At 47.4% G+C, this 24,304-nt stretch overlaps 1 protein-coding gene across 6 annotated transcripts in view; it reads right to left on the bottom strand.

Annotated features, from left to right (window-relative positions):
* LDLRAD3 (low density lipoprotein receptor class A domain containing 3) overlaps positions 1-24,304 on the bottom strand; it is a 262,986-nt gene that overhangs the window by 165,245 nt on the left and 73,437 nt on the right. For 4 of the 6 annotated variants that reach the window (XM_043909362.1, XM_043909372.1, XM_043909404.1 and 1 more), the window contains exons 2-3: positions 21,879-22,025; positions 19,174-19,263 (exon numbers count right to left, since the gene is read on the bottom strand). In XM_043909362.1, the coding sequence (XP_043765297.1) occupies positions 19,174-19,263; positions 21,879-22,025 (237 nt within the window). The remainder of the gene's footprint in view (positions 1-19,173; positions 19,264-21,878; positions 22,026-24,304) is intronic. The other 2 variants (XM_043909379.1, XM_043909386.1) reach the window with 1 other exon arrangement.

Here is a 24,304-nt window from a genome sequence, read left to right as displayed (position 1 = left end):
CCTCTGATTCTCAGAGCAGCGGCGTCCCTGGCATCAACCATCCTCTGCACGAAAGCACTCTAGCTACATCCTCACATCCTCTCCTCGACAGGTAGAGGGACTCACTCACTCTCACATCCAAAGCCTGAGTGGGTCTAAAAACAGGGAATTCAGGTGGCCCAGGGCTACCGTTAAAGAGCTCCAAAAAGCAGATCCGGGCTCATTAGAAGAAATCAATTTCCGAGAATCCCATGCTATGGTCACTGGAAGTGAACTCTGTTCTGGAAAAGGATAATTACCATGCTGCCTCTGGAATCACAGATGTCAAGGCCGGGATGAAAAGCAGGGAGGGGGCTTTTCCAGGATCTGGTCCATGGGATTCAACTCTTTGCTGTCTGCTCAACGCAGACCCACTGTGAAAATGAAATCTTACACAAAGCCCACCAGATATTTAAAAAGAGAGAGAGATAGGGAGACGGAGAAGGCAACGGCACCCCACTCCAGTACTCTTGCCTGGAAAATCCCATGGACGGAGGAGCCTGGAAGGCTGCAGTCATGGGCTCGCAAAGAGTCGGATGTGACTGGCGTCTTCACTTTCACTTTTCACTTCCATGCATTGGAGAAGGAAATGAATGGCAACCCACTCCAGTGTTCTTGCCTGGAGAATCCCAGGGACGGGGGAGCCTGGTGGGCTGCTGTCTATGGGGTCTTACAGAGTCAGACACGACTGAAGCGACTTAGCAGCAGCAGAGACAGGCAGAAGTGTAGCTCTTTGCTTTCAGAGAGAGAAGGGCCCCAGTCCAAAGGCCCCTTTGCTCTCCAGCTTTCCCCTCTCCCTCTGGGGCACTAACCACTGGCACTCGGAGAAGCACAGGCTGACACAGTGATGGAGTGACTCACCCCTCGCTATAGAGATGAAAAACTGAGACCCAAACCAGAGAGCTGGATCCTCACAAATCCCTATAGGTCTTTAAGCAGAGTTTCTAGACCCTTCACACGTAAGCTTCTATGACCCAGGCAGTTTTTCTCTTCATACATTTTTTTTAATCACCCAAAACCTCTTATTGCATGTATGTAAAGATTAATAATAATGGCTAATTTTTCTCAAGAGCTTAGTAAATGTCAAGCACGGTCTAAACACTTAACAGGTATCAGTTCAGTTTACTTCAGTCGCTTAGTCGTACCCGACTCTTTGTGACCCCATGAATCGCAGCACACCAGGCCTCCCTATCTATCACCAACTCCCAGAGTCTACTCAAACTCATGTCCATTGAGTTGGTGATGCCATCCAGCCATCCCATGCTCTGTCGTCCCCTTCTGCTCCTGCCCCCAATCCCTCCTAGCATCAGGGTCTTTTCATTTAAAGTTGGGATTAACACATTTACACTATTGATACTATTGATACTATGCATAAAATAGATAAATAAAAATAATGATACCATACTGTGTGTAGCACAGGGAACTCGACTTAATACATCGTGGAGATCTAAATGGGAAGGAAGTCCAAAAGGGAGTGGATAGATGTACGGCTGATTCATTTTTCTGTACAGCAGAATCTAATACAACATTGTAAAGCAACTATGCTCCAATAAGATTTAATTTAAAACTAATAAATAAATAAAATAGATTTTAAAATTATAGCACCAGAGGAATATCTCTCAAAAAAAATTACAAGCCATCCTAGAGAGGATAGTTGATGAGTGTTCAACACTGTAGATCAGATGTACTCTAACTTGGAAGAGAGAGGGGAAAACATGCTAAGGAAAGCCAACAATGAAACTCGTGGGAAAAAATACACAAAAGTCTCCGAGGTCGATGCATGTGCATGCTCACTCACTCAGTTGTGTCCAATGCTCTGAGACCTCATGGGCTGCAGCCCGCCAGGCTCCTCCTTCCATGGATTTCCCAGGCAAGAATACTCGAGCGGGTTGGTATTTCCTCCTCCTGGGGATCTTCCCAACCCAAGGATCAAACCTACGTCTCCTGCATTGGCAGACAGCTTCTTTACTGCTGAGGTGGATACTGTTTGATTATTCCTCATTTTACAGATGAGGAAACTGAGGGACAGAGAACCTCAGTAACTTCCCCAAGGTACAGAGGACCCAGGAAAAACCCCAGCAGGTTTGTACCAGGCCTGTGTGCTCTGAACCTCAACGCTTCTGCCTCCCATGCAGAAGTAATAAGAAGTTAGGAAAGAGCAATTATCCATCATCCCGCCTCTCAGAGTCACCCACTGTTAACGGGGGTTTAATCTCATTGGCGTTCCTTGCTGAGATTTCCAAAGGCCGGCCACCTCTTGCTCGAAATTTCATTTCTGGCCCAGAGAGAGTCATTTTCTTTCACGGGTAGAACTGGGATAGCATGAGCCATCCATCTGCTTTCTTTAGGAGACAAGATGCATGAAAGCCTCTCAAAAGTAAAACAGAGCACTAACCACATCACCGTCACAGTACTCAGAACTCAGAACGTTTTGCTCTTGAGACCAACACGCTAGTTGGGACACTTCTCATCTGCCTGGGCCTCTCAGGAGGGATGCTCTGGGTATCCCCCTCTCCCTTGACATAGAAAGAGGCTGACAGGACAGGACTTGTCCTAAGTAACTGCCTCCTTCCTGAGACTGATCAATAAATCATAGGACAAGAACGTCTCAAAAATGTCGTGGGTACAAGACCCACCTGGGCTGCTGGGGAAGATAAAGATGCTGGGGCCTCAATCTCAGAGATTCTGTTTCAGTGGGGTTTGAGTGGTCCCCAAATCTACACAAGGCATGAGTCGGGTGACTCACCAGGCACACTTTAGGAGATACTGGTTAAAGTCCGTCCCTTAAGAGACCAGGACCTCCCATGGGAAACAGCTTAAAGCCTCCTTCAACTGTTGTTAAGAGAACACTCAAGAAAAACTAGCTGCTGAGGTTCCTCTCTTCATTGTTTGTTCTTGTTAGTATTACGTGCAGCAGCTTCCTGCTGAGCCACGGAGATAACCCTACAAGCTCTCCTTCATTCATCCAGAAAATGTGTTAGTCACGTCGTCCTGATAAGTCTGGTGACTAATGACAGCTGGCAGGCACCGAGGATGCTCTCACCAGGACTTCGGTGCAGGAGAATTTAAAGCATGGAAATGTTAGTAAGAACAATAAGTGACGTTTGTTGAACTTACTGAGCAACAAGTATGGTTCCAACAGCTTTACAGAGGGCTAGTTAGTCTTCATAACCTTGTAAAACGGAATTCCTTCTGACCCGTTTTACAGATGTGGCGCCTGAAGGACAGAGAGGTTAAGTAATTTGCCCAGGGTCACACAGCAGGAAGCATTAGGGCTTGATGTGACCAATTCATCAGGCCCTCAACCACTAGGCGCACAGCCAATGTCCTCAAGGCCCCACACGATTGCCCCCCACGACACACTTCTCCGAACACCCCTGAAATTTGGTCCTCCTTCCCACCAGCCACAGCATTACCACGGGCAGACCTGATTAGCCAGCGCCCCCTCTCGTACCTGCTAGGCTTTTCCCTTCCCTGCAAGAACCTCCACCTCTTACTGGGCTAATTCATCCTTCCCCTTCCAGTCTCAGCTTAGACAGCGGCGTCTCCCAGAACACTCCCTGGATACCCCAGGTGAGATGGGGGACCCTCCTGTGGGATGCCAGCACCCAGGATACACCCCTTTTCCCAGTGTGTTCGGTGGAATGTGACCTCAGCTGACTTCGTCCTCTCCCAGGACAGGAATGTCCTTGTTCTCCATCCCCCTCACCCCCTGACCCGTGGCAGCAAGTGCCGAGCGCACAGTAGGTGCTGTATGAATGTTTGTTCAGCAAATTAGTGAATGCGTGAACATGGCTCATCAGTGGCTGTGGGGGTCAGGAAAATGCATCACCCGCTCTCGAAGGCAGGGAGCATGACTGATGGGAGCTTCTGCACCCACCCCCCTCACCCCGATCCTGTGGCCACATTCAGGCTAAAGCTGCACCTCTCCAGGGCCGTCCTTCCTCCACTGCCTGGCAGGGCCGATGTGCAGAGACCTGCCCACCCCTGCAAGGCCTAGGATGCTGCCAAGAGGCGCCTTCTGCTCCAGGACACCTGTGGCCCTGGCCGAAACCACTGGTGGCCCACACTGGCTCTTCCTTCTCCTCCTCCCGCCCTCCTTTCCTTCCATCTCTCCCACCGTAAATGCTCAATGTCCCTCTCCACCCTCCCTGCCTTCCCTGGCTCCCACCCCCAGGAAGTCTCAGGGACGCCTCATCTTGTCTTGCGTCAGCATCTCAGCAGACCTGGATAATGCAATGGCAGAGCCCAGGTCCCACCTATCACTCCAGGCCTGTCCCCAAAGTCAGGGCGGCCGCACAGATTCTTCCTCGAGTTGCCACTAGAACCAGCATCCCAGCACGTTGCAGGCAAGAGGCGAAATGGGGAAGCGGAGCAAAGGCAGTGCCTGCACTCCATTCCCATCTCAGGAGGCGCTCAGAGGGGCCCTGAGCAATGGCAGGATGGGGAGGGGGCATCCGAGAAACAGCACTGTCACTGCTCTGCCCCAAAACACGCCCCGACTATGAGCAGCACGTGACCTCCCCCTCACCCCCTTCCCAGCATGGAACTGGCTGGGGTCCTCAGTTGCGGGGAATGGGAACAACCCCAGTTTGGCTTTTACTGTCAGACAGCGAGCGGCAGGGACAGGACGTGCTCTATACGAGGGCGCTCCACTCTGGATGGCTGGGACACAGAGAGCGGTGGGACCGTCGGGGTGGGCATCAAGGGGCAGGCTGTGCTAGGGGCTCAACAGGAAAACCATGCGGCACGGTCATGGTGATGGGCTTGAGCAGCCCCGGGAACTAATCCACCACCACAGGCAGGCTCCCCTCTTGTTGGCTGCAAGGTACAGAATAGCCAAGAGAAAAAAAAATATACCACGCTGGGTGACTGCCATCAAGTCACCGGTCAAGTGGGCTGCCCACCCTGCTCTCTAGGGCATGTCATGCTCTCAATAGCCCACAAATGACTCCTCACCAGAATCACCGAGACCTCCAACAGTGCCTAGTCCCCCCTCTAAAAACTTTGTCTTCGCTCAGGAGGTCAGGAAAGATCATGGGCTTTACTGCTAGATTCCAAAAGACATGGAGAGGCCAACAACCCTTGCCCCTGATAAGAAATAGCAGGAATCAAGATGGCATGGGCCCCTGAATATTTAAAGTGCATTGAGAACTGGGGACACTGGTTACCTGCCACCACACCCACATGCCACCCAAATGAAGGACATTGATGACAGAAATCAACCCTGAATACCCATTGGAAGGACTGATGCTGAGGCTGAAGCTCCAATACTTGGGTCACCTAATGCAAAGAGCTGACTCATTAGAAAAGACCCTGACGCTGGGAAAGATTTGAAGGCAGGAGGAGAAGGGGATGACAGTGGATGAGGTGGTTGGATGGCATCCCTGATTCAATGGACATGAACTTGGGCAAATTCTGGGATGTGGTGAGGGGCAGGGAGGCCTGGCGTGCTGCAGTTCATGGGGTGGCAAAAAGCTGGACACGACTTAGTGACTGAGCAACGACAACATGCAAATGACACTTTCGCAAAGCAGTCAGAGGCTGCATCCTAATTTAGAGTTATCCTTAAGCTTTTCTGTGCTGTGGGACACAGAACATCTGTTTGTAACCCCTTTCAGTCCTTTCTCTTCCAACTATTGAATCTAGAAAACCTGACAGCCTTTTTAGCCCTAAGACATTTCCTACATTTTATGGGCTTCCTCTTCTGGGATCTTAACAAAGGATATGGTCGTAATGATGTCAGAAGCCAAAAGTTCCTGAAATGCTTTTTTATGAGGGATGCACAGTAACCTTCTGATCTCAAAGATTTTCTGCCCCCTTTTTATCCTGCTGTAAACCATCCTGAAGCTAGTCTTTGAATGTTACTAGTAAACGAACCATTCCGGTCACGTATTTGAATTACAAGAATGCACCATATCCTCTTCTTTTAATTATTACTTTTTCATCTGTCTCTAAATTTTTTTAAAAAAGCCATTAGGCAACTGCAAACTAGTTGTATCGCCGATGAAAGTGCAAGTCTGCATTAAAAAACAAAAATAAAAAGACTGCACAGTCACAGCCTCCCTCGGATCAGCAAGATTTGTCTGGATGTGCCAGGAAAAAAAAAAAATTTTTTTTGATGTTCTGTGATTTTTGCAGCCGTTTAAATTTTATTAGCAATTATGGAGCCTGTTACCGCTGACGACATCTTGCGGCTCTAGCCAAGTCCTGGCAACGAGAACACCGCCTGAATGACAGGGCCCAGGCAACCTGGCCCCACACGTTCAGTGACACAGGAACACAAACCCTCCCAGCTCGGGCACTTCATCGAGATTCTCTCCATGCAAGCAGGAAGAGGCAGCCTGCAGCGCTGGTAATAACAGAGTTCTCTGGAAGTGGCGGGGAGGATTGGTGAGAAGGAGTGAAGCTGATATTTGTGCAAAAGAGTTGATTTGAAACATGACTTTAGCATGACTCCATGTCACTAACTTCTCAGCTGGTGACAGTATTGGTATTTAAATTGGCGGTTACCGAGGAAGCAGTGGCAGATCCTGAAAGGCATCTGCCATCACCTGGGAGGACCCAAGGGAACCAGGTGGGACTTGGGGGGGGGGGGGCGGTTCTGGCAGACAGGACTGTTGGCACCTCCCTGGCACCCTGAGAAGAGGATCAGAAGGACACCAGCAGGGATATGAGGTGGGGGGAGCTTTAACTAAATAATAAAACTTCTTAAGAACTGGGAGCTTTCATGACTTCAGTAATGAAAAAATTCCTCTAATCCAGGAAGATGGTAAATTGGACAAATTCTTCCCAGTCTTTCTTTAGGCTCTAAGACGTCTTACCTCAACAGACCTGACTCAACATCCCTTAACCAGAGAGTCTGAGGTCTCCTGTGGCAGGTCCAGGGGAGAAGTAACCAGGACCTCTGGCAGACAGTCTGATTCCTCTCAGCTTCTGGGGGTGCAATGGGGACTGGAGATCACTGAATTTGGCACAGGCTTCTTTGGTGGTGCAGACAGTAGAGAATCTGCCTGCAATGCAGGAGACCTGGGTTTGATCTCTGGACCAGGATGATCTCCCAGAGAAGGGAACGGCTATCCACTCCAGTATTCTTGTCTGGAGAACTCCATGGACAGAGGAGTCTGGTGGGCTACGGTCCATGGGGTCGCGAAGAGTCAGACATGACTGAGCAACTTTCATTTCACCCATCTTAGGCTGCCTTGCAGCACACATCTCAAAACAGGGCATTGCGGGGTCTCTGGGTTCTGTCTTCTGAAAATGCTCACTGTGACTAATGTGCTGCCATCCTGAATATTCCCAGTATATCTGAAATAGAACAGCCCACCCTCCTAAGTTTAGAGAACCTGTTAGAAAGTAGAAGCTAGGAAGCATCCTCCAGCCCTTCTTTGATGACTGAAGGAGCCCCGGGGAACCTGGATCAAAAATTCTCTGGCCGTCCTGGAGACTCTCCCTTCCAGGGCACAGGCATGGCTGAGGAAGGCAGACGATGGGAAAGCATATTTTATTAAGCGCCTGCTATGCACCAAACATTAGCACTCGAATGTCTGACTCTCATACCCAGACCAGCAGGTCTGTTGTCCTTCCAGACCTGCTCCCATTTTACAGATGGAGAAACTAAGGCTCCAGAAGCAAAATGACTAGCCAGGGGCAGAGCTGGGATCTAAGCCAGAAATGTGACCCCACACTGACAATAAGAACACAGCTACTGTTTACTGAGCACTTACTTCATACCAGCAGCAGTTTGAAGACTTTTCAAATTCATTTAATCCTCCTCAAAATGCCATGGGATTTAAGGAAACAGAGGCTGAGTACCTTGCCCAGGGCCCACTGCTCACACGTGACAAAGTCAGGATTCCACCGAGGCCCTGTGGCCCCAAAGCCAGGCCCCCCCCCCACTCTGCACTGCTCCAAGCGCAGCCGGCACCCCAAGGAAAACACATATGTGTTCATGGGATGTTTATCTGTTTGGAAATGTCAGCACCTTTGGTTGAAACACCATATGCTAACAAACCAGAGAAAATGAATTCAATGTCACTGAGTCTAAGACACCACCAATTATAAGGCATGCCAAAATTTCCATACAACTGAGAAAGAAAAAGTACTCTGCCAATTAAACCAGGACACATGTTTTCTTACCCCATTGATTATAAAAGGTGTCTCACATTCAGAGACCTGAAAACGTAAAAAGATGTGTGTCTTAGGATTAAACACTGAAGAACTTCGAATGAGCAAGATGGTGAAATGAACCACAAACCATAGATGCAGAGTGGAAACAAGGTTCTCTGAGCGCAGAGTATCCTAACACTAAATCTAATTTTCCAAGAAAACCTGATAATCCCAAGTTTTATGTGCAAGCTTCCGATTTAGAAACATTGGCAACTAACTCATGTTTTTCAGGTCCTTGCACAGGAACAAAAAGGCTGCCTACAGCCCAATCTGTCTGGGAGCGCTCCCAGCTTTCTCCCAGGTGGACTGGAAGACAGAGAGCTACAGGCATCAGTTTAGTTACAGCACCTCCCACCCCAGTGGCTTTTAAAGGCACAGGACTTTCACAGGCTGCCATACACACTACCTAGAGTTCAGAGTAATTTTTTTTTTTTTAATCATGGACGTAGCCAAGTAAAGACACCTCACAGAAGTAAGACTACTTCTATAATTGACTCAAAAAATATTTATTTTCTCTTATAAAGCACTCTCCCAGGCTTTCCACCTACTGCTGTTCTATTGACACGCCTGGTCCTGTTTCATGGGAGCATGTGTTTTTCGATCACTCACTTGTGTCTGACTCTTTGCAGCCCCATGGACGGAAGCCTGACAAGTTCCTCTGTCTATGGGATTTTTCAGGCAAGAATACCAGAGTGGGTTGCTATTTCCTTTTCCAGGGGATCTTCCCGACCCAGGAATCAAACCTGTGTCTCCTGCGTCGGCGTGTGGGCTCTTTACTTCCGAGCCACCTGAGAAGCCCTCCTGTTCCACAGCCACCAAATACAGAGGCAGGAGTAAAACAGTAAGATCAAATGACCCCAAGGGGATGCAGTGAAAACTCATCCAGCACACAGGGGGCCGGGTGCTCAGGCCTGGTCCTGGGGGAGCTGGCCACTGCACACTCTGCCTTGTCAATATGGACCGGTATGGTACGTGGCTAATGTCCTGGAATTCCAGAATGGAACCTTATTTGGAACAAGAGTGTGTGCAATATATATAATCAAGTTAAGATGAAGCCACTCTGGATGAGGGGTGACCCCAAGCCCACGATGGGTGTCCTTTTAAGCAAAGGGAAATCTGAACACAGAACGCACGTGCACAGGGCAAACACCACAGGAGGCTGGAGGCAGAGACGGGAGTGTTTCATCTACAAGTCAAAGACGCCAACGGTGGCCAGCAATGAAACAAGGAAGGATCTGCCCCTAGAACCTCCCGAGAGAACACAGCCCTGTGGACATCTTGATTCTGGACACTCGGCTTCCAGACCTGGGAGAGAATGCATTTCTGTTCTTTCTTTCTTTCTTTTTTTTTTTTAATTTTTATTTATTTATTTTTTTGTCATACATTGATATGAATCAGCCATAGATTTACACGTATTCCCCATCCCGATCCCCCCTCCCACCTCCCTCTCCACCCGATTCCTCTGGGTCTTCCCAGTGCACCAGGCCCGAGCATTTGTCTCATGCATCCCACCTGGGCTGGTGATCTGTTTCACCATAAATAGTATACATGCTGTTCTTTTGAAATATCCCACCCTCACATTCTCCCACAGAGTTCAAAAGTCTGTTCTGTATTTCTGTGTCTCTTTTTCCGTTTTGCATATAGGGTTATCGTTACCTTCTTTCTAAATTCCATATATATGTGTTAGTATGCTGTAATGTTCTTTATCTTTCTGGCTTACTTCACTCTGTATAAGGGGCTCCAGTTTCATCCATCTCATTAGGACTGATTCAAATGAATTCTTTTTAACGGCTGAGTAATATTCCATGGCATTTCTGTTCTTTCAAGTCATGGGTTTGTGATATTTTGTTCGAGCAGCCCCAGGCAACTGAAATATCCAGGGAGTTCTGGAGCACTTCCGTATGTCTCCATCTACTGTACAATTGCTGGCTTCTTCAAACAGCAGCCAGGGCCCTTTTAGAAACTAGAATATGGTCAATTCGTGTTAAGGTCAAGCGTAGCCTGACAAGCGGGACACTGTCCCTCAGGAGCTGACTGACCAGCTGGGAGTTTACACGGCCACCCCGACATCTGGAGAGCGCCATACCGCGCGCAACGCGCACGTCCGGACGGGGCGGGAGGGCCGGGAAGGATGTGACCTTGACGAGTCCTAGACCTTGGCGGCTGATGGAAGGCAGCGCAGGTTTCAGGCCAACAGAGTGAAGGCAGAGACTTCAGAAGGCTGTTGAAGTGGAGCCGCAAAATGCCGTCATCAAAATCCACTTAGGTGCTTAATTGTGCGGGACTCGGGCAGAGCTGGGAACACTCTGGCGGGTGGGGGCCAAGTGCAGGGCGGTGTAGACACGGGTTCCCAGCTGAACGCAGGAGAGCTCTGACCAGTCCCCCTCCCTGTGACCCCGTGAGCCTGCCAGGCCCACCTCAGATCCTCAAAGATTTGCTTCCTCCTCTTGTACCAGGGCTTCCGTGTCTGGCTGGCCCCCTGGAGCTCAAAGCTAGAGACAATTTCATAAGAGCCAATGACTGCGTGTTTAAGACTCTCTGGAGGCGGAGTCTTGAAGGGGTTTCTATGGCTTCTAAGCGAAAGCAGGAAGAGACGAGGTGGGTAGCTCTGGGGGAGAGGGGCAAGGGATGGGCTGGACGTTTAGATGGCAGGGCCAGGAATGTCACTGCAGACGTGGGTTTGAGGATCATGTCATTTGCACTCATGAGGGAATAATGCCCATTAGCACTTGCTGAACGTGTTACTGGGGCCCGGAAACCCAGCTCTGAACCTCACGTACGTTAGCTCATTTAAGAGGGACAGCAATGCCCTGTGGTCAGCCGTGCTGATCTCCACTCCGTTTCTAACTTGGATTACGGCCTGGACACACCGCCTATTAAATGTTTTAACTATCACCCCTGGGTTATTATCCGCATTATACGGATGAGGAAATTGCTATAGCGGAAGGTAAGTCGGTGCCCAGAGCCTCAGAGGCCATAAACGGAGACCAAACACTAATGTGTGTGCGTGAGTTGTCACGTTCGACTCTTTACGATCCCATGGACTGTAGCTGCCAGGCTCCTCTGTCCATGGAATTTCCCAGACAAGAATACTGAAGTGGGTTGCTATTTCCCCTTCTAAGGGATCTTCCCAATCTAGGGATGGAACCCACATCTCCAGGATCTCCTGCATTGGCAGGCAGATTCTTTACCACTGAGCCATCCAGGAAGCCCTGGCCTCCAAAGCCCCTGTTTTTAACCATAGGATTTACAGTCTCACATTTGAGAGAAAAGAAACCAAGTGACGTGGTGGCCATGCCTGAAACAATCTGAGATGTTTCTAAACGAATACGCAAACAAGCAAAAATGACTATGTTAGAAAAGGGGCAACGTTCACACACACAGGTCTTGGATTCCTTCTCTATCATGAGTGCCGGAGAGGAATGTAAATTTTCATTCTGAAGCATTTCAGGGACAGAGAATTAACCACAGCACTACTCTCTAGACTCCCGTTTTCTGAAGATCGAGGTCTTCGGAAGGCTTTTGAAATTCAGCATTTAACAATGGCTTGCCAGCTACACGACCTGGAGGAAAAAGGGTTGCCTCAATTGGGTGACAAGGTGGTGTGCCCCAGCAGAAAGAAGAGTGAGGCTCTCAGAGAGGCCAGGCAAGTGGCAGGGGGCTGACACCAGCAGGCCCACACCTACGGGGCTGGCAGGCCCCCAGCAGCCCAAACGGCTTGACTTGTCCCTGGGAAGGATGTGTGTTAGATGCCTCGGGCTGCAACAACAGAGTACTCCACACTGAGTGGCTCTGAGCAACGGAAATGTATTCCCTCACATTTCTGGAGGCCAGAAGCCCACAGTCGAGGTGTCAGCAGGGCCACGCTCCTCCTGAGACTCATGGCGGACTCTCGCCCCACCTCCTCTTAGCTCTGGGGGCAGCTGTCAATTCTCGGCGTTCCCTCTCTGGCAGCCGCATCGCTCCCATCTCTGCCTCTGCTGTCACGTGGCCTTCCTCCCTCATATCCTCTCTGCACGTCTCACAAGGACATCAGTCACATTGGATTAAAAGCCCACCGGACTCCAGTATGACCTTATCTTAACTAATTACACTCCCATCATCCCAATTTCATATAAGGTCACATTCAGAGGTTCTGGGGGTGAGGACTAGGACACGTCTTTGGCAGGAACATAATTGAACCTATAATAGGAAGAGCTTTACTTTCACATTGTTTAAAAAAAAATAGAAGCAGGAATGTCTGTGAATGTCATCCTGTTACACAGCTGTAGGACATCTGTCACTCACTATGTAACACTTTTTTAAAAAATAAGAGATGGGTAGATGGCTGGGTTAGTTTGTGAGGAGTGTCATAATAAAGGACAACAACTTGGTGGCTTCAACAACAAACAACGTGTTGTCTCCCAGCTCAGGAGGCCATGAGTTAAATCCTAGTGTCAGGAGGGCTGGTTCCTTCTGACGGCTGTGGGGAAGGCTGTTTCAGGCCTCTCTCCTTGGCTTATAAATGGCCACCCTCTCTCTCTGTCTTCGCATCGTCTTCCCTCTTTATGGATCTTGGTATTCAAATTCCACCTTTTTATAAGGGCATATTGGATAAGGCCCACTCTAACGACCTCAGTTTAGCCTGATTACCTCTATAAAGGTCTTATCTCCAAATAAGGTCATGTTCTTTTTGCTTCTTCATGCTACTTAAAATTTTTTTTAATATATTTTTTCTTAAAAATTTCCGTTTAATTTTTGGCTGCACTGGGTCTTCGATGCTGTGCACGGGCTTTGTGGGGGCTGCTCTGATTGCAGCGCACAGGCTTCTCATTGCGGTGGCTTCTCTTGTTGAGGAGTCTGGGCTCTAGGCATCTTCAGTAGTTGCGGCTCGAGGGCTCTAGAGGGTGGGTGCAGAAGTTGTGGTGTGGGGCGTAGCTGCTCCACCTCATGTGGGATCTTAGTTCCCTGATCAGGTATCAGATTGGCGTCCCCTGTACTGAAGGCAGACTCTTAAACACTGGACCACCGGGGAAGTCCCTTTTTAATACATTTTTTAATTGAAGTATAGTTGATGTACAGTATTAGGTTACAGGTGTACAATATAGTGATTCACAAGTTCTAAAGGTTATACTCCGTTTATAGTTACTAGAACATATTGGTGATATCCCACGTGTTGTATAATATATCCTTGTAGCTTATTTTATACCTAACCATTTGTACCCTTATATTGTACCCTTAATCCCCTACCCTTCTATTACCATCCCAAACCCCCACTCCCAGAGAAGGAAATGACAACCCACTCCAGTGTTCTTGCCTAGAGAATCCTGTGGACAGAGGAGCCTGGTAGGCTGTCGTCTACGGGGTCGCACAGGGTTGGACCCGACTAGAGTGACTTAGCATGCAAGCATGCATTGAAGAAAGAAATGGCAACCCACTCCAGCATTCCTGCATGGAGAATCCCAGGGCCAGAGGAGGCTGGTGGGCTGCCGTCTATGGGGTCGCACAGAGTCGGACACGGCTGAAGCGACTTAGCAGCAGCAGCAGCAGCCCCACCCCACTGGTAACCACTAGCTTATTCTGTAAGTGTGCTTCTTCTCTGGTATATTCACTAGTTTGTTGTATTTTTTAGATTCCACATATTAGTGGTATCACAGAGTATTTATCTTTCTCTTAGTTCACGTAGCTAATGACCTCCAAGTCCATCCATGTTGCTGAAAATAGCAAAATTTGGTTCTTTTTTATGGCCAGGTCACGTTCTGAGGTACTGGGGTTATAGGACTTCAACACATGAACTTGGTGGTGGGGATGGAGACACAACTGAACCCACAACAGAGTTGTCCAGCTTTGCTCTTTACACAGCTGAAGGGAGGACTAGTTCCCACCATAGTTGCATCTCCCCAATCACTGTCGGGCTACCCCCCAGGTCACAGCATGTCACCTGTCACCACCCTCTTCTCTAAGAAAAGACAGAGCAGCCTGAGAGATGAAGAAGCAAGCTGTACCCATCCCATGGAAACTGCCTGATTCCCGGGACATTCTGCATGCCAGCCAAGCAGGAGGGGCCTTGGTAAAACAGCTGAATTACTGCTAAAGTTTGGCAAGGAGAATGACTCAGAATCCAGGTTTTTTCTCCTCATCTCTGCTTGCCCTGGAGCACCAGGTTTAATAGAAAACATTATATGTGGCACCACCTAGAGTCAGATGGTGAGAAAGACCTGAAAAGAAAAGGAAGAGTTTCTGACTGGGCTTTCTTCCCCTTTGATATTTCTTAATGATCATTATTTCAAACTTGCCCTCTCAACCCTTTCTCCTAGATTTCTGCTGTCACACCCGACTAAATAAAAGTCATGCTCAAGAAACAGCTGGGAACACTACAAGCAAAGAAAACTCAAATTCCATTTTTGGACCTACTTTTCTAAATCTCTGGATTTGGAGTTTCATTAAAATTTTATCATTTGACAAGATTCTTGAATTTATCCCCATCCCCATCCCTGCCAACACACACACACACACACACACACACACACACAGCCTGAGATTTTAAAAGTCTGTACATGCCTCAAAGATAGTGATTGACACAATTTTTCAAAAAAGAAAATGAATAACCTTGTGACAGGGATCTCAGGATCTCTCCCCTACTTTGTTAGAACAGAGAAATGTCAGCTGCAATCCAACACAAAGCTGGCAGGAGATCTGAAGGCTCTGATTTCAAGTCACATGTATGTTCTCGAAATTTGAATTTCTGCTTTATTATTATGGCAAGGGGCAGTAATAAAGTACAGTTTCTTCTTTCAGAGATTCACAGACTAATTGCCATTTTAGAAATCATTTACAAGTATACCTCACCTCATTGCATTTCACTTTATTGCCCCTTGCAGATACTGAGTTTTTTTTTTTTTTCCTCTCTCACAAATTGAAGGTTTGTGGCAACCCCGTGTCAAACCATTTTCCCAACCATGTTGGTTTACTTTGCGTCTCTTTGTCACATGTTAGGGGTAACATTTTCATTATTATTGTGTTTACTATGTTGATCTGTTATCAGTGATCCTTGATGTCACTACTGTCACTGTTCTGGGGCTCCATGAACCATGCCCAGGTAAGAGGGCAAACTTAATTGATAAATATCATATGTGTTCTGACTGTTCCACAGACCAACTGGCCTTTCCCCCATCTCTCTTCCTCTCCCTCGCCCTCAGGCTCCCTATTCCCTGAAACACAGTATTAAAATTAGGTTAAACAGTAACCTTATAATGACCTCTAAGTGTTCAAGTGAAAGGGAGATTCACAAATCTCTCGCTTTAAACAAAAACCTAGAAATGATGATTATACTTGGTGAGGAAGGAATGCCAAAAGACCAAAAGCTAGGCCTCTAGTGCCGAACAATTAGCCAAACTGTGGAAAAGTTCTTGAAGGAAATTAAAAGTGCTGCTCCAGTGAACACACGAATGATAAAAAAGCAAAACAGCTTTACTGCTGATATGCAGAAAGTTGTAGCGATCTGCACAGAAGACCCAACCAGCCACAACAGTCCCTTAAGCCAAAGCCCAATCCAGAGTCCAATCCTAACTCTCCTCAATTCCATGAAGGCTGAGAGAGGTGAGGAAGCTGCAGAAGAAAAGTCTGAAGCCAAGAGCAGCCAGTTCATGAGGTTTAAGGAAAGAAGCTCTCTCCACAACAAAAGTGCAAGGTGAAACAGTAAGTACTGATGTAGAAGCTCCAATAAGTTATCCAGAAGATCCAGTTCAGATAATGAATAAAGGTGACTATAAAATTTCAGTGTAGAGAAAACAACCATTTATGAGACAAGGCCATCTAGGACTTCCATAGCTGCACAGGAGAAGTCAATGCCTGGCTTCAAAGCTTCACGGACAGGTTAACTCTCTTGCTAGGGGGCTAAAGAGCTGATGACTTTAGGTTTACCATTTACCATTAAAAATTCTAGGGCCCTTAAGAATAATGTTAAATCTACTCTATCTGTGCTCTATCGATGAAACGACAAAGCCTGGATGACAGCACATTTGTTGACAACACTGTTCACTAAATATTTTAAAACAACTGTTGAGACCTACTGCTCAGAAATAAAGATTCCTTTCAAAACATTACTGTTCACTGACAACACACGTGGTGAGTCAAGAGCTCTGATGGAGATGAACAGTGAGATTAATGTTGTTTTCATGCCTGCTAACATCCATTCTGCAGCCCACGGATCAAGGAGTCATTTTGACTTTTGAGTCTTGTTCTTTAAGAAATACATTTCATAAGGCTAAAACTTCCAAAGACAGTGATTCTTCTGATAGATCTGGAAAAAGTAAATTGAAAAACTTCTGGAAGGATTCACCTGTATAGATTCCATTAAGAGTATTCGTGATTCATGGGAAAAGGTCAAAATATCAACATTTACAGGAGTTTGAAAGAAGTTGATTCCAACTCTTGTGGATGACCTTGAGGGGTTCAAGAATTCAGCGGAGGAAGTAAATGCATATGTGGTGGAAACATCAAGAGATCTAGAAATTAGAAGCGGAGCCTGAAGATGTGACTGAACTGCTGCAATCTTATGATAAAACTATAATGGGTGAGGAGTTCCTTCTTATGGATGAGCAAAGAAAGTGGTCTCTTGAGATGGAATCTACTCCTGGTGAAGATGCTGTGAAGGTTGTTGAATAATGAAAAAGGACTTAGGACATTACATAAACTTAGTTGATAAGAAGCAGCAGTAGGGTTTGATAGAATTGACTCCACTTTTAAAAGAAGTTCTGTACATAAAATGCTAGCAACAGCATTGCCACTACAGAGAAATTGTTCGTGAAAGAACCAATCAATGCATCAAACTTCACTGTTTCTTATTTTAGGAAATTGCCACAACCATCCCAACCTGCAGCAACCACAACCCAGATCAGTCAGCAGCCATCAACGCCAAGGGAAGATGCTTCACCAGCAAAAAGATTACAACTCGCTGAAGGCTCAGATGATGGTTAGTAGTTCAAAGCAATTCTAATTTTTTAATTAAAATATGTACATTATTTTTGGACTTAATTCTATTGCATGCTTAATAGACTACTACTGCAGTTGCTGTTCAATTGCTTAGTAGTGTTTGACTCTTCGCGACCCTATAGACTGTAGCCCACCAGGCTCCTCTTTCCATGGGATTTTCCTGGCAAGAATACTAGAGTGTGTTTCTATTTCTTCCTCCAGGAGATCTTCCTGACCCAGGGATCAAACCTGTGTCTCTTGAGTCTCCCGCATTGCAGGTGGATTTCTTACCACTGAGCCACTGCAGAAGCCTACAGTATAGTATAAACACAACTTTCATATGCCCTGGGAAACCAAAAAATGTGTGTGACTCACTTTACTGAGATGGTCTAGAAGTGAAACCACACCATCTCCAAGGTATGACTATCTACAGGAAAACATTATTGATGTTTCTTAAGTTTCTTGAGAAGTAGATCAGTAGTGATAACATACAGTATAATCCTGTTCAGCAGAATAACACGGATCCATGTACAAAAGACTGAATGAACCCACTGGTGGTCTCTGATGGAGAAAGATTACAAGGACTTACTCTTGGGAACAGCCATCGAGTTCTGCATCATCTCTCTATGGCTCAGTCTGCTCAACCGGAGATAACTACAGTGCCTTTCTCATCAGGCTTCTGACAATCCATGTTACTATAATGTAAAGTGCCTGGATAGTGCAGCCCAGAGGAAGCTCAAATAATGGCATGCCGTTGCTCTTGTCATAATCAGGGCTTTCATGGAACTTCTATGTTTTTTTAAAAACATATTCTTATTCTTTAATTCCAAGGAAAAGTAATCTGGATAAAACAATCATTTAGGGCATTCCACTAAGAACAGAAATACACTCAGGCTATCCCCAAATGAGCCTCCATTCTCAAAACTCTTTAGGTGGAAAATTCAATGACTCAACCTAGTTGGAAATTTATTCTAGCTCATTAATATTTCACAAGATCAGAAATACAACTAGTAAACAGGGGAACGGGAAAACAATCAACCACTTTAGATAATTTTAAAAAATGAAAATATGTAACTGTTTTCAACTATATTAAACGAACCAAAAAACTATTTTTTAAAGATATTTCCCAATGCTGCCAAGACTAAAATAAAGCCAGAAGTCACACATGTTGCCAGTGGGAGAACAAGCTGGTGCAAACCGTTAGCAGAACAAGTGGGCAGTCTGATCAAGAGTTAGAAAAACCGCCTGTCCTTTCACCTAATCATTGCACTTCTGAGAATCAAGCTGAAGAAAATTTCTCAAAATAGGGGGAAAGTCATATAAACCCTCATTTCACAACCATGAACATTATCCCTACGTGAAAAACTGCAAACAATGTGAATGCCAAATAATAGGTAAATAAACTATATTATACCAAATGAATGGACTGTTTAAGCATTAAAAGTGATAGAGAAATACACTGTAAAAACACAGAGAAATGTTAAAACGTTACTCGGGAAAAAAATCAAAATATAAAGTTGTATACCTCTGGTGATTACAACTGAGAAAAGCCTAAATGCAAACTTGTAAAATGCTAATAGTGATCTATGAAAGAGGACAGACTCTACGTGGGATGCTGTTTTTCTCCTTCCCCATTGCCCCAATTTTTATTATTACCTTTAAATTAAAAAGTTTCTTCCTGTCTCACGAAAATCTTTTTTCTGCTGTGGACACAGCATTAACTGCTCTCTGCCTTGTAACCCTCCAGCACACACTTCTCCAGGCTGGAGGGTTTGCAAAGGCCAAGGCTACCCCCTGATGAAGTGTATTCTCTTCTAAATGCCAAAGCTATTTCACAGGGCATTAGAGGAGATCCCTTCTCCCAAGTGAGAACACCAGCTGCCCTCACTCTCCTCCATGTTAAGTACCAGGTTGTTCCAAAGAATCAGAAAATGAGCCCTGTAACTTCTAAGCAAGACACAGAAGAAGGTGGCATGGATTCTAAATCAACCACCCCTAGGGAGCCCCTGAAAGGATGGATCAAATGGTACCTACCCTGGAGACCTCGGCCCAGGCCATCCCGGCTCTGGCTGAAACCATTCTGTATTTCTGTCCTCCGGGTATGGATAAGTTCCTTAATGGACCCTAAACAGTTTGGTCAGCAGAAGTAAAAAAGCAAAAAAGACTTAAACATCCAACAATAGGGAAATTATTAGATTTCAGAGCATCTACTGGATGGAAGGGTAGGTAACCTATAAAACAACAATTACAGGTGCTACATGCATGGGAATGTGTCAAAAGGTCTCTAAAGTAAAGTGTAGGAAAAGCCAGCTACTCAATCACATGCCCCATGACAACAACCAGACCCTGTGCAGACTCACCAGTAACACTCAAAGCTTACAAGTCACTGACTATACCCAGGCGCTGGGCTGGGTGCTTCACAGCCATTAAAAAGTAACAACAATGCCACTTAGAAGGCTGATCACTCTCATTTCGAGAGGAAGGAATTGAGGTAGCACAAGGGTTAAGGAATTCTCATTTAATCCTCCCAGTGACTAAGTTTTAGACCATTCTGGTAGCTTTCCTAAAATCACACAGCATGATGGGGAGAGGGGTGGGGAGGAGAGGTGGGGTTTGGACAAAGTCCTTCTCTAGGTCTCACACCCTCAGGTCCTGGACTGGAAGGGAATACACAAGGAATCTGAACTGCAAGGAGAATTTGTCTTAGAAAAGGGACTTCTTTTCCTTCCCTCTGTTGTCTAAACATTCCAGCGGTCTTCTGCTTTTATACTTTCAAGAGGGGCAATGGAGGAAAAGGTTTTGTGAATGCCTGTGTTTATGTGAATGGTTTTTTAAATTATGTTTTGATCAAAAGACTAAATAAATGCCAATAAAATCTCTACTGCACTTGGGGGTGAAGGGTAGGAAACAAGGAGAAAAAAAAATAATGGAGAATAGCCAAGGCGAGCCTGTTCCAAACCAAACCAAACCAAACCAAACCTCGCCAAGCAGCTGCCCACAACATCTTTTCTTAAATTTCTCTTTTCACCAGCTCTTCCCGTTTATGCATGAATTCTGAAATCATGGAACTGGACTGGCAGAGGACACAGAATGTCACAGAGAACATTAAGATCACACAGCTGCAACTGACAAAGCGGGGAATCAAACTTAGGTCTCAACTCTCGATCCCGAATCCTGTCACAAACTTGTCCTGCTCTGAATATTCCTAGTTCAGCTAAACACAATCAGTATTTATGGGAGATCAAATACACACTGTATTCCAAAAACAATCATTCACATTCAGAATGTTTAATAATGCTCAAAACTGGACAGATTATAGGGTTCACACATACTGTCTCATTTGAAACTCAAATTACAAACATTCAACTTCCAGCAATTTCGAAGCCAGACTAGAAACAGAAAAAGCTGAAACAGACATCATACTTTTTTTTTTAATAACTCTGTAAAAATAAAAATGCATTATGTAGAGTGGTCTATTCAGAAGAAATCACTTGCAATAAACGAGATGAAATACCTCTCACAAAAAAACATACTCTCCAGCCATCCCCTCCCAAAATTCCTCTGAAGAGTGGGGGGAGGTGTCAGGGACCCCGGGAGACCTCTGAGGGGCCGGTCTCGGATGGGGCACGTCATGAGGGAGAGGGAGCCTGGCCCCAGAGGGGGCCCTAAGCCCAGGGCTTCTTCCTGTACGTCAACAGGCTGAGCCTCAATCCTGGTAACAGCTATGTGAAAAGTTCAGATAATCATCATCTCCTCATTTCCTCAGCTGGCTTCCAGAAAGACAGCAGATTCAGAGCCAGAACACAGAGTTCTCCTGTGCAAGAGGCCCTGTGGCCCGATGCCCAAAGCCCAGGAAACAGCCAAGAGCCAGTATCCAGCTGTGTGGTCCCTGGGCACCGGACAAGCCGGGGCCGCCTCACTGGCCCCGGCGTGCGTCCTGCCAGCCAACGTGCCACGAACCAGCTCGCTCTGCAGCACCCAGCTTTGGCAACGAAGAGAAATAAGGCTCTACGGCCAGGGAGAAGGACCCTACCACTCCCTGGGGGCCCCTCAACTCACACCCCCGGGGCCTTCTTTCTCGGAGATGACCACCGACCCAAATTTCACGCAGATTTGGGGTACAAAATGGGTAAGAGGCTAAAGAAAGGAGACGGGTGGGGGGGACAAGAAAAGCCCCCAATCCTGGTGGTGCCCATCTGAAGATGCTGCCCCATGAGTCGGCACAGAAAAGGGCATCTGGAAGCAGATTACCATAAAGTCAGTACCAACTCCATGGCGGATGCCTGAGGTGATGCTACAGGGGATCTAATCATCACGAATGCTGCACAATGTGGAAGACGTGCAAGGTGGTGGCCAGCCTGGGCCCCGGGCTCAGGCAGCCCTGGGTTCAAATCCAGGTAGGCTGCTTGCTGGTGAGGAGACACCAGAGCTACTCAACCTCTGGGAATCTCAGCATCCCACGTATGAAGGGAAGGCAGCGAGAGGACCCCAGGGTAGGGGTGAGGAGAGTCTGGTGAAAGGGTCCCCTGCTCCCCCAAAGCTGTGGCTCCCGCCACACCAAGACCCCTGCTTCTGCACTGACCACGCTGCTCCGAGAGTGAGTTACAGGTGGAGCAGGCAGGACAGCCGGCCAGAGGCCCGAGCCCCGCAACTGGCAGACACAGACCGGGGGGACCTCCCCGCTGATGCCCCAGGACAGCCCCCCGCCCGCACCCCCAGCAGAGGGCAGGCCCACTCACGGCACTCCTTCTCGTCACTCTTGTCGAAGCAGTCGGGCAGCCCATCACACTGCCAGGCACCGGGGATGCACCGCCCGTTGCTGCACATGAAGTTGCCTGGAATGTTGCACTCATTGGTGAAGTTGTTCCCGGGGAGCAGCTGGCTCTCTGTGGGAGGAAAGGGACAGGGCGGTGAGACGGTGTGGCCAAGGTGCCAAGGACCCAGGCCCCCACAGCTCTTCCTCCACACGGGCGGTGTATGTGACACTTCCGATGAGTGACGTTGCCTCTCTGGGCCTCAGTTTCCTCATCTGTGAAATGGACAGACATATAATCTGCACCAGCCCTGGGGATTCTGCGAGGCCTACACGAGGAAAGCCCTTCACTGGTGCTGAGCACACAACAGATGCTCACAGACTTCTTGCTTTGTCGAGGACTGGTCATAAAACACAAACTTTTTTTCCTGGTCATTGGCAGTCCCTAAAAAGAATGTTTTCCAAGATAGAAGTGAATGAGGGACTCTCAGCGCCTCCAACAATGGAAACTGCAGGCTCCTTCCAAGTCTCAGACTCTGTGGCCCTATGATCACAGAATCCTTGAACTCGGGCCAAGTCGGCAGGAATACTGGGAGATAATTTCACTATAGGAAACAGGAGCCCCAGCCCACAAAACCGACCTGCCTGGGGTCACACAGGGAGGAAAGGTCAGGCTGAAACTTGAGTGAAGGCCTTCTAGCCCCATAAGCGTACCAACTCCCTGGAAGGCTTGCCAAGAGTTCCCAGAGATTTAGCACCAAGCTTCAAGGTTGAGACTCAACACCACTGAACACAGTCATAGAATAGCAAGCCCCTCATCCCACAGTGCCAACCCTTGGGCTGGAAAGCAAACAGGGAAAGTCCAGGAGGGCTGAATTCATCCACCAACGGACCTTGTGGGCCAAGTGTCAAGGGAGGCAGGATATGATCAATCGGACCCATCTGAGCCACTGTGATCAAAAGCTGGAAGATCATGAGCCATTGGAAATAAAACAGTCTTAGGGGAAAAGGAGTTTAAAAAAAAAAACACAAAAGACCAGTCCTTGCAGGACTCCCTCTTGAATCTACAATAGGCATTTATTGAAACTTTACGACCATATTCATCCACTAGGTAGGTTCTAAAGATGCAGAGATGAAGGCTAGGCTCCATCCTCCAGGCTGGAAAGGCACAAGGGTATACTAACAATTTTAGTGCCCTGTACTAAGAGGAAGTTCAGACTCTTGTGGGGTGGCAGGAAGACAGAGGGCCCACGAGGCTCTTCCACAGGCTCTCATGCCAGCCCCCTGACAGCACACCTTCTTTCATGACACCACCCTTTACCTGATTTCTACCTGGAATGCCCTTCGACCCATGGGGTCTCCCGGGAAATCCCAACACACCTGTTAGCAAACAACTTCCTCATTACTCTATCTCAGAAGTGTTCCCTGAGTTCCCCAAGGAGAAATGAGCAGTCACCCCATTGTGTGGCTATGGTACTACTGGGGTGATACTAAAAACACTTTACAACTGGAACAAGTGAGCAGCAAATTGGAAAAGACACAGCCGTAGGCAAGGGGTTCCACATCCACCCAGGTGCCGTGGATAGTCCTCAGAGACCACCTGCTCCACTACACTGAATTAACAATGTACATGAACATCCTACTGAAAATGCGAATTCGTAATTCAATGAAGAATTCTAGAAGAGCAGCTATAGGGAGGGGCCTCATCCTGCCTTAAGAGCCTGCACTGGGCTCCTAAAAACCTTCCTTGTCCCCTCCTCACTCAGTCACCCACGACGAGGGCCAGTCACCAAGTCCTGCACGCTAGTCTCCACTGCCCCAGCCACGACGCCAGCCCAAACCACCACACCCTCTCACCAGGACCCCTGCTACAAGTGACCCCTGCCTCCCCTCAAGCCCATCTCTGTGGCCAGAGGGACCTTTCCAAAGAGCAAATCGATTGCAACACTTCTCGACTTTCAAAAGCCGTTGAAGGGTTTCCTCAATGTTCTTAAGATAAAGTCAAAATTCAAGGCATTAGAGAAAGGTCACAGGATAGAGGCGGCATTTGCAGGGTCCGCTGACAGACACAAATGTCTTTCTGTAAGGACCCCTTGCGCCTACAGAAAGATGGCAGAGATCAGAGCAAGAAGGCTCAGCCCAGGGCACAGATGGTATGGAATGAAAAATCACACGGCTTTGATAGTCTAGAACTGAAAATGTACTGTGCCCCCTCTTTCCCCAGTTCTACACTCAAACCAGATATCACTAATCATGGGGTTCTGTCCACTGAGCCCACCCTCCATATCAGAATCCCTTTCAAGACTGGGCTTGAGGAAGCTACCACCAACCCTGAGATGGTCGTGAAACCAGCTGCCCATCTCCCGACAGAGGCACGAGATGCCGGAGTGGGGCTCCTAGGAGACAAGCCTA

Source organism: Cervus elaphus, chromosome 1 (assembly GCF_910594005.1).
Source record: "Cervus elaphus chromosome 1, mCerEla1.1, whole genome shotgun sequence".
Taxonomy (NCBI): Eukaryota; Metazoa; Chordata; class Mammalia; order Artiodactyla; family Cervidae; genus Cervus; species Cervus elaphus.
Note: the sequence above shows the minus strand (reverse complement) of the source record. Positions and strands in the feature narration are given on the sequence as shown.